We start from the raw sequence: 10,729 nt of genomic DNA, 5'->3' as shown, positions 1-10,729 counted from the left end.
ATAGGACTGATCACTGGACCCGTGCACTCTTAACACCTCTCCTCTTATCGCGTTCAAATGAAACTCCCCTCCGATACTCTACAGAAACGGGCGGGGAGTCGCCCTCTTGCCCAGTGCCATCGAGGCCTGGACTTTCTGGGTCAAAGTTGATCCCCTCCTGCATCAGGCCCCGGGGGCATGGCCGGCACCCAGGACGTTGGGGTTAGGGGAGGACAGTGAACTAGCGGAGGAAGCGAGGCGGCCCGCCCCTCACCCGTCGGGGCCCAGGTCTCCGGCTCGGCGCTCGCCAGCCTGGCCAGCGCCCCGCCCCCGCCTCCTCGCACGGCGGCTCGGCCGATGCTGCCGTGACTCAGCGCTTCTCGCGGGCCGCCCGGCCGTGGCGGCGGCGGCTAGGCGCGGGCTCCTCCCGCCTCGCCACCCCCTCTCGCCACCCACGCCCGCCCCCGGCCGCGGGGCCTTCCGTCGCACGGCCGCCGCCCGCCGCACTCCGCGTCCGCCCCGCCACCGTGCCAGCCATGGAGCCCCGAGTCCCCCGCCGCCGACACACCCACCAGCGCGGCTACCTGCTGACGCGGGACCCGCATCTCAACAAGGTGAGCCCCGCGACCCCGAGAGCCGCCCTGTGCCCGCCGGTGGCCGCTGGGCCGCGGGGACCTGCGTCCCACCGAGGGAACCTTCCCACCCGGGAGGCCACTGCGGAGCCGGCGCCCTCGCCCCTCAGCATCCCGATGCGGGACCCGGGGGGGGGGGCGATGTAACTTGTGGTCCGCTCTTCTTTGTCTGCCCTTCTCCCATCCCGGGAAGGGCAGTGTGGACCAGTGTGGGATTCGAGCGTTTTTCCGTGAGAGTGGCAGGCGGCCGGCCAGCTCAGCCGCGATGTGCCTTCCCGGTCCAGGTGACTGGACTGGCAGTGACTGGAGACTGCTGTGGAGACAAGTGGACCTACCGGTCCTGCCTGAACAGAGATGGCCTCTGAGTGCCTGGGATCCCATCCACAAGATGGGGGCGGGGGGTGCTCCGGGGCCTCTTGGCTTCTGGGATGACATGGTTGCATGGTGGGTGGTTTCTTGTTGAACCCTACGTTCATGCCTAGGTGGGAAAACTTACATGATACGGCGGTACAGTCATTTATTTATTATATTTATTTATTTTCCTTTCTAAATTATGACTTTGGGAAAGTTAATTTTTTTTAACCAGTCCTCTTTTTTTCTAATCTTATTACAAGGAAATTCTATGTATCCCCAAATCAGAGTTTTACCTTTTCTCAAGCTATGATATCTCTCCTCCCACCCTATACCCAAGATCTCCCCTAAATGAGAACATTTTAGAAATAATCAGTTTGCTCTTGTATCTCTACATCTTATTTTATTGTGTGGATGGTTGTTAGATTGGAGTGTGTGTGTGTGTGTGTGTGTGTGTGTGTATATGTACGTGTGCCTCTGTGTGTGTGTGTTTTGTGTGTCCGTGCGTGCACACACATATGTGCACGCACATGTGTGCATATCTGATTTCCTATTTATTCAGTATATGGAGCGTGACATGAGTGTCAGCATGGAGGCCTGTTAAGTCTCTTAGGGTATCACTTTAGCGAATCTCCTCTTTCGTTAAGAAGTGTACCTCAAAGCCGGGCGTGGTGGCGCACGCCTTTAATTCCAGCACTCGGGAGGCAGAGGCAGGTGAATTTCTGAGTTCGAGGCCAGCCTGGTCTACAGAGTGAGTTCTCTCTAGTCATGTTGTGGGTGACTTGTGCTCATTATTAATAACAGCACATGTGATTATTTTATGCATTATAGCTAATTTGAGCTTGTCATTTTTTGTAGTGACTTCTACAAATCTCTGATTATTTGATTATTTATAGTTACGTAGTGTAAATTTTTAAGTTTTCCTACTTATTTTTTCCCTCAAAATCAATGTAATTGCTAGTTTGATATTTTTTTTTCTTCCTTTATTATTCTGTAGGTCGAGGTCTATTTTCACTAGGACAAAGGTAAACTTTGGTATGACAAAACCACTTGTGGCTTTCACGTGTTACCTGCCTGTCCTGATTTATGATGAAATTATGGGTCGCCTTGACAAGATCACACGAGTAGTAGAACCTGTTTGATTTTCTTAAGTCAAGGTTGAAGTGTTTGTGAAGAGTGGGTAGAGAGGCCAGCCCATCCCATAGCAAAGGCATGCTTTACTGGGCGTGGAGTCTCCTGCTAACCTGTAACAGTTGAGACCCACTTTAGAAATAACACTGTCACAGAGATCTTACACCAAATGTAGAAAAGTACAGTATTAATTATGGGTACACATTTTACCTGCAGCGTATCAAATTGGATTACAAATCTGGGTCATTGTGGGACAGTCAATAGAAGGAACTTTACTTACTCAGCCCTGGGATCAGTGTGATGCCTGTGGCAGTAACATCACTGAAAGCGGGGAAACTGGGATTTTCTTCATCCGCTAAACACTCAAGAGTCCTCTGTCTTTGTTAGTAGGACAGAATTCCTAATCTAATCTAATTTTTTAATGTTGACCTGACTCCAAAGGGATGCTAAAGCTAACAGTGCTTTCTAAATTTTTCCTGACAGCCGAGCCTAGCCTGTCACCCGCTACGGGAAGACTCGGTTAACCACGCTAAGGACGAGTTTGGCGATCCTACCTTTGGGTGACTTAGTTAGTCTTGTGACCTTACATTTAGGTGTGGCTGAAAACATCTTTTGTTGCTGAGGAGCATGGCTCGGTGGTTGAGAGTGCTTGCTGCTCTTGCAGAGGATGCAGGTTCAGTTCCCAGCAGCCATCTAAGGCAGCTCTCAGCCAGAGCACCCACAGGCATCTTGTATATGCGCACAGAGAGTATGTGCCTCCCACCACCACAGAGAGAGAGATCTCACCAGTTAGCATTTTATTCACATTCTCCTTATGTTATTCAGATACTTATAGTGCTAGTTCCTGTCATGTTGAATGTAAAGTAATATTTTACTATCTATCCTAGATCCGTCTAACTCCCAAACTTAGCCTTTAGCTTTAAATATATTTGAAGATTTTCTTCTTTTCATTTTTGTTGTGATTCCTAAAATTAAAATGATATTAATTGATTTAGTAATCATTTCCCTAGGGAAGCCTTTCCTAATTATCTTTTTCTCACTATGATTTAATGCTTACACTTATACACTCAGGTGGTCCATATTATTTTGTACTTATTACTTTGTCAGTTATTTATTTATTTATTTATTTATTTAGTGAAGTTCTGATTGTGTAGCTTTGTCTAGCCTGGATGGAATTGATTGTGTAGACCAGGTTGACCTTGCACTCATAGAGGTCTGCCTGTCTGCCTCTGCCTCCTGGTGCTCAGATTAAAGGCATGCATCACTGCAGGGAGCTTTCAGAGTGTTGGTTCTGGCAATATCCTAAGACAGTAGACCCATTAATTTAACTATCGCATAATATCTAATTAATGCACATTTACACAGAAGTCTAAAGTTCCTTTGAATTGGTCATTAAATTGTTTAATGGGATAGAGTTAAAAATGTTAGAATTTGGCTTTTATTATATATATATATTTAAATATTTATTTATTTTATGTATATATGAGTATACTGTCACTGTCTTCAGACACATCAGAGAAGGGCATTAGATCCAATTATAGATGGCTGTGAGCCACCATATGGTTGCTGGGAATTGAACTCATGACCTTCGGAAGAGCAATCAGTGTTCTTAAGTGCTGAAGCCATTCTCTCCAGCCCCAGAATTTGGCTTTTATAATCTGTGAAATTTTAACTACTTGTTGGAAAATCTTAAGGATGTAAAAATTGGTAAAAGTCAAACTTAACAGTAGGCACAAAGTCAACAACAATAACAAACCAAACCTGAGAGACATAGGACCTTCATTATTTATACAGATTCTGAACCTTACTACTTGTTAATAGTCAAATGCATATCATTTCACACTGATTCTGTCATAGCTGTTGGGAAGTACTTCTACCTCATACTTAGGGGATTTACTGTGTTTATAAACATAGCATATATACATATATTTATACATACATATGTATACATATATACATACATATATATGTATGTATACATACACACACATATAAACACTATACATACATACACATATATACATACATTCATTTCTTTTTGAGACAGAATCTCACTTTGTGTAGTTGAGGCTGGGCTAGAACTCATTATATAGACTAGGCTGGCCTTGAACTCAGAGCAGTACTCCTGTCTCAGTCTTCTACAATTACAGGTGTGAACCATCATACCCCACAGACTTAAGATGTTTGTGTGTGTGTGTATGTGTGTGTGTATGTATGTATGAATGAATGAATGTATACATGTATATATATATGTATGTATGTATTTATACACAAACATATGTATATAATTTAAAATGTATTAGTTTCAGGATTTCCTCTGATTTAGATGACTTGTAATTCTATGTTTTCAGAAATTTTATGTGGCCAGTAATCATGCTTTATAATCTGCTGTACAAAAATTAAAATTGTATGAGCAATAAAAAATAATTACTCCAATTATTTTTCACGTTGTTTATGCAGTGGCGGGAAAACGCTGATTGACAGCTTTGTTGTAGGTAGTTGTCCCTATGAGTCTCCAGATGCTACCTCCCTTTGGTATTCTATGCATTTGGATCCAGTTGTAGCTGGTAGCAGTTTCTTCTAAGAATTTAATGTGGTCCTCCTTATTAACTTTGAAATCGAAAAAGCGAGTTTCTGAAAAGTGCTTGCTCCCATTATATCAAGATCTGGTTTGCTGTGCTGTGAGGAAAAGAGAAATAAGCAGATCCGTGATTAGGACAGAAAGCACTGCAGTTCAAGACAATGATAATTGTTTTGAATAATACAGAGAATATTAAGACTCACTATTTTTCCTGAGGTCATGCAGATGGGGTTATAATCCATCTGAGTCAACCATTAACCCTTTAAATTTGATGACAGAAGACAGACTTTAGTCTCCACTATGCTAAACTGGTAACTTTGGAGTAAAATATTAAAAAATGTTTTTAAAAAACCATGAGGCTAGAAGTTCTAGAGCTTTTATACTAAGGTCACCAACATCACTTTTCTCTGATTACGAACATCAGCAAGAGTGTTTGTCTGCTCGCGACTGTTTCCATTGTGGGTAGTCCCAGGCAGGAATCTGAGGGTTTTATTTATTTTTTAAAAGATTTATTTATTTATTTTATGTATATATGAGTATACAGTCACTGTCTTCAGACACACCAGAAAAGGATTTCAGGAGTCCTAAGACCCCAGTGTAGTATTACAAGTAGGCCCCTTAAACTTAGAATAGATTGCAATATTTTTAAATTATTCAGTCTCCAAAGGTATTTTCCAACTTGATTGTGACATAGTAAGTACATCTATATTATAAAATAACATACACACATACACATGTGTTATAAAAGTCTTTATGTGCTGTGATTACATTACTCCAGATCTCTTGTGTAGAAATTGTAACTCCTCCTAAACTGCATGGTAAGTTGTATATCAACCTGCATTATACCATGAGGCACCACCTAAAACATTCTCTAAAACCAAAGATCAAAAAAATCAGTTAGCACTGCTCCCAAATAAACAGGGCATAAATGAGAGAAGGAATTCTTCATAATGAAGACTCAATTTTGAATAAAGCTATAATAGTTACGAGTATATGAGTAGTATACAGCCACCTTCATATTAAAGATGTCTTCCTAAATACTAAGTGTTCTTATCACAAAAAAGTATGTGTGGAAATGAATATGTTAATTTGTTTAAGTTACCTATTCTGCAGTGTATATACTTCCCCCAATATGCATAATAAATACATCAATTTTTTGTTTTCAAATTTAAAATTGTTAAAACTAAATTTTATCTTTTAGATTTAAGGTTAAAAAGCTTAAAATGTCACCACTATATGACATAGGAGAAATCTGATACCTTGTATCTTAAAGTAGAAACAGGATATATCAGACAAATAACATTCACAAATTTCTCAGGCAATTTATATTTTTTCAAACCATCAGAAAAATTCAGTTGTTAGATCAGGAAAATGGAAAACAACTCCTTCTCTGAGAATTAACATGTCACATGAGGGTGTTGCTGGCTTTAAGGGATCCACAGATGTCAAGTTACAATTTCAAGAACTGATGCCATGTGGAGTGTCAGTTCTTAAAGCCTGACAAAGCTACACTAGTGAGAAGCTGGGATGATCTAATCAGTCTTTGCTGGTTTCTAATAGTGTCTTTTAATTTGTGTGTTTAGGCCACTTACATTTAATGTAATTGTTATGTTTAGATTTATGTCTACCATTTTATGAGATGTTTGTCCTCCCTGATTTTTACTCTGGGATTTCTCCTTTTCCATTGTTTTAATGTTTATCATTATGTTTTAGTCAGTGTATTTAACTTATGACCATATCTCTTTGCATATGTATTGCATCAACTCAAATCTTTATGTTTGGGTAGAGCATAAATTTTATGTCCTTTTAAATTTTCGCACATATTTTAAGGAGTTCAGGAGTGAGTGGAGAATCTGATGCAGTTCCCAGATATTTACAGTTTCTCTCCTTACTTTTGATTGCTGATGTTCCAAGTTTTCCTCAGGAGACATTTTCCTTCCATTTTTAGATTTTTTTTTTTTTTTTTTTTTTTTTTTTTTTTTAGAACAGGTCTGTAGGAGACCAGCTGTCTTGATTCCCTTTCTCTGAAAATGTTCATATTTTCCCCTCATTACTGAAGCATCTTTTTACAGGGTATGGAATTATCTGTTATCAGTTCTCTTCCTCAGTGTTAACACACATGGTCCTCCCACTTTTCTGGCCTCCTTTGTTTTCCGAGTAGGAAGCTGCAGTCACTTAGGCAATTACGTATATGTATATCACTTTTCTTTGGATGGTGGAGCTTGTTTTCCATTTTCGAAATCTTGAACATAAATGCTTTTGGAATTAGAATTTTTTAACCTTCTTAGTTATGTTAAGTTTTGCAGTTCAGTAATCTTACATCTTCTTGCAATGTTTCTATACATTTTAAAACATTTTCGAGTTTTTTTTTTTCTCCCTTGTCCTTTTGGTGTGTCTCTCTGAGTGTACATGTACACACTTGCGTGTGTGGAGGCCAGATGTGTACATGTACACACTTGCGTGTGTGGAGGCCTGATCCCTACGGTGGATGTCTTCATTTGCTCTTCACTTTGATCCTTGAGACAGGCTCATGCCCTGAACCTGGAGATCACTGATTGGCTTGTCTGGCTGACGAGTGAACTCCAGGGATACCTGTCTCTGCCTCCCCAACTCAAGGTCCTCAGGCTTGCACGGCAAGCGCTCTTATCAACAGAACCAACTCACAGTCCGCTATCACTTGAAGACTGATGACATTAGTGCTAAATGCAGAACAATATTAAAAGGCCTCTTAGTCTTTTATTTCCTACATTTGTCTGCTTAGTTTGTCATGATCCATCATGGGCATCCCTGACTCCTCCCACTCCATCTCTGCTCTTGTGCCCACCCTGTGAATACTTTGAGTTGCTGTGTTACTGCTAAAACTTGCACTTGCCTTTATTTCTTTGCTGATACTTTATACTTATTTAAAGGGATTTGCTTTTATATTTGATAATGGCATAATAGCTAATACTCTAAATATTTTTATAATAGCTTTATAGAGTCATTGTATAAAGTTTTTTTTTTAAAGTGACAGGTGTGTCTCCTGCTTCTTTGTCCCACCAGCAGAGTCTGTTTCCTGCAGCTGACACAGCTTCCTTCTGTTTTCTGTCTTAAGAAGCCGAGTCTTTCTGCACTAAGTTGGAGGCCATGCTGTGTCCTGCACCGCCACCCAGCCTTCACCTCAGGCTTCAGCTTCTCTCTCAGTCATCAGTTACCGCTCAGTTTAATGTCACTGGTCAGCACACTCTTCCCCTTAACCTCTAAACTAAGCTAACTTTGTGTTTCCACCCTGCGCGAGCTGGGATTTGTGGTAACTCAACACAAGCTAGAGTCATTTTTGGAAGGGAGATTTCAAATCCTTGATTGAGAAAATGCCTCCACCAGATTGGCCTGGGGACAAGCCTGTGGTGAATATTCTTGATTGATCGTTGGTATGGGAGAGCCCAGCTGATTGTGAGTGGTGCCACTCTTGCCTGGTGGCCCTGAGTGCTAGGCTGAGCAAGCCACTTCTCATGGCCTCTGCACTAGCTCCTGCCTGCAGGTTCCATCCCTGTCTGAGTGTTTGTCCTGACTTCCCTCATCAAGGGAGTTTGACTTTGCAGTTGTAAGGTGAAATAAACCCTTTCCCCCCAAGTTGTTTATTGTCGTGGTGTTTGATTACAGCAACAGAAAGCCTTACACACCTGAAGGTACCACATTTGTTATTTTAGTATAATTTGTATACTTGTTAGTAAAACATCCCGTCTAGTTCCCTTAATTATAATGTTGTGGGCCATACCTCACATGCTATTGGTATTTTGCAAATGAGTACGTTTGTTATAGCTAATCTTGCTTGTCAATTTGGTGTACCCGAGAGGAGAGAACCTCTGGTAGGGAATCCCTTCCATCAGGCCAGGGCACGTCTGTGGGGCATTTTCTTGATTGCTAGTTGATAGAGGTGCCATTCCTGGGCAGGCGGGCCTGGGATATATGAGGTAACTGAGCAAACCAGAGGAAGCAAGCCGTTAAGCAGCTTTCCTCCATGGAGTCTCCGTCAGTTCCTGCCTCAGGTTCCTGCCGTGACTTTCTGCCTTGGCCAGTAGATGTAAGAGAAACCTTTTCCTCCCAAGTTGCTTCTGCTCATGTGGTTTATGACAGCAGCAGTATGTAGCCAGCACATCACTGCAAACAGGAATTCAGCAGGAACTGGTTGGAAACTATTAGCCGAGGGTGACAGTTAGCTGGTGCTTGGGCCACAGGGGCGCCCAGACACAAGGTCAGTGGGGATGCTTAGGGGTGCTTCAGGGGGTTTCTCTGGATGAGATTGAGCTGCGAAGTGAGTAAAACAGATTTCTCCTTTCTGGTGTGGGTAAACCTCATTTCATCAGCCAAAGGTCTGAGTGGAATAAAGACCAGATTGGAAGAGCCTCCTCTGCGTGTCTTTGAGTTGGGACGTCAGGTTGCTTTTCTTTTTCTTTTTCTCTTTCTTTTCTTTTTTCCTTATCCTTTAAACTCAAACTGAAAGATTTCAAGGCTCTTGCCCTTCTGGCTTTTCAGGCAGATACCATACCACTGACTCCCCTGGGTCTGCCCCTTTCTAGGGGTAGCACTGTGGCTTTTCTGTCCTGATAGTCACGTGGGCTACTTATAGTTCTCTTCTAATTAATACATCTCATATATGTGTCTATACTTATGTATGTATTTTTGTATGCATGTATGTATGTATGTATGTATGTATGGCATTTCTGATGAACTCTGACTAATGCAGCTTCATGAGCTCAATGAAGTGGCTAAGTGCAGTCAGAGGCAGTTTTTATACATGTCAGCTGTGTCCCTGTGGAGGAAGCAGCTTGTGGAATTTCTGGGTTTATCATGTCAGGTGTGTGTGCCTTAAGATCTGCAGCGTCGTTCTCTGTAGCAGCTCTTGGTGAAAGCCAGAGGCCCCTTTACAGTTTAAGTACATATACTTAAAACCACTGCTTAAAATAAACAGTGCAGGGCTGGAGAGATGGCTCAGCGGGTAAGAGCACTGACTGTTCTTCTGAAGGTCCTGAGTTCAAATCCCAGCAACCACATGGTGGCTCACCATCTGTAATGAGATCTGACGCCCTCTTCTGGTGTGTCTGAAGACAGCTACAGTGTACTTACATATAATAATAAATAAATATTTTTTAAAAACTGCACACATTACAAACACAACTAATCATATCGGAAATGTTGAAAATACTTAAGCACACGTGATACAAGATATGTTTATTAAAGACAGATTATACCAAGAAAATATACTTCATGTGTTGACAGATGTGTGCAGTTTAAAATAAGTCTGTTATTTGCTTCTTTTTAGATGTCTTACTATTTTGTTCTTTCAGGCCTAGTAGCTGAAGTGTAAACATGTATGACTAGGCCTGGCTCAAGACTGTGTGTGTGTGTGTGTGTGTGTGTGTGTGTGTGCGCGCGCGCGTACGCGCGTGCACGGCTTGCTGGTTAGGCTAGATGGTACCTTAACAATTTTTTGCAATCTGGGAGAAAGTTTTTCTTTTTCTGAGACAGTCTGTGTAGCTCAGACTGGCTTTGAATACTTTTCATATTTATTTATTTATTGGCTTTGAACACTTTTCATATTTATTTATTTGTTTGTTTGTTTTTAAAGCTAGTATATCACTGTGTCTCCCTATCTGGACTAGATAGAACTATCTGTAGATCAGGCTGGCCTTGAAGTCACAGAGATCCCCCTTCCTCTGCATGGACAGTCATATTAACACCACAGCTTAGTCTGTCCTTGAGTTCTTACTGCTTCAGTCTCTTCTATGGCATGCTGCAATTACAGGATGGACACCACACCCTCACTCTAAATCCTTAATCATCCCCATGCCCCCTCCCCCAAAGCCTTAAGAACTGAGGGAATTGAGGGGTCAGGGGAGATGTTCAGTTAGGTGCCCGGTGTACAAGTATGAAGGTGTAAGTTTGATTCTTCAGCACACATGTAAAAATGTTGAGTGTCTTGGTGCACATCTGTAACCTTAGCGCTGGTTGGAGGTAGAGACGGGAAAAATCCCTGCAGCTCAGTGGCAGCTTAGCTGAGCTGATGCGTTCCAGG

At 42.0% G+C, this 10,729-nt stretch overlaps 1 protein-coding gene across 2 annotated transcripts in view; it reads left to right on the top strand.

Annotated features, from left to right (window-relative positions):
* Positions 1-356: 356 nt before the first annotated feature.
* The window catches only part of Me1 (malic enzyme 1), a 114,293-nt gene continuing 103,920 nt past the window's right edge, over positions 357-10,729 (top strand). The window contains exon 1 of one of the 2 annotated variants that reach the window (XM_021206290.2): positions 357-593. In XM_021206290.2, the coding sequence (XP_021061949.1) occupies positions 516-593 (78 nt within the window). In that variant the 5' untranslated portion in view covers positions 357-515. Of the gene's footprint in view, positions 594-8,649; positions 8,969-10,729 lie in introns of those variants that run through there. The other variant, XM_021206292.2, reaches the window with a different exon arrangement.

Source organism: Mus pahari, chromosome 10 (genome assembly GCF_900095145.1).
Source record: "Mus pahari chromosome 10, PAHARI_EIJ_v1.1, whole genome shotgun sequence".
Lineage (NCBI taxonomy): Eukaryota > Metazoa > Chordata > Mammalia > Rodentia > Muridae > Mus > Mus pahari.
The sequence above is the reverse complement of the archived record's forward strand: the minus strand, read 5'-3'. Positions and strand labels throughout refer to the sequence as shown.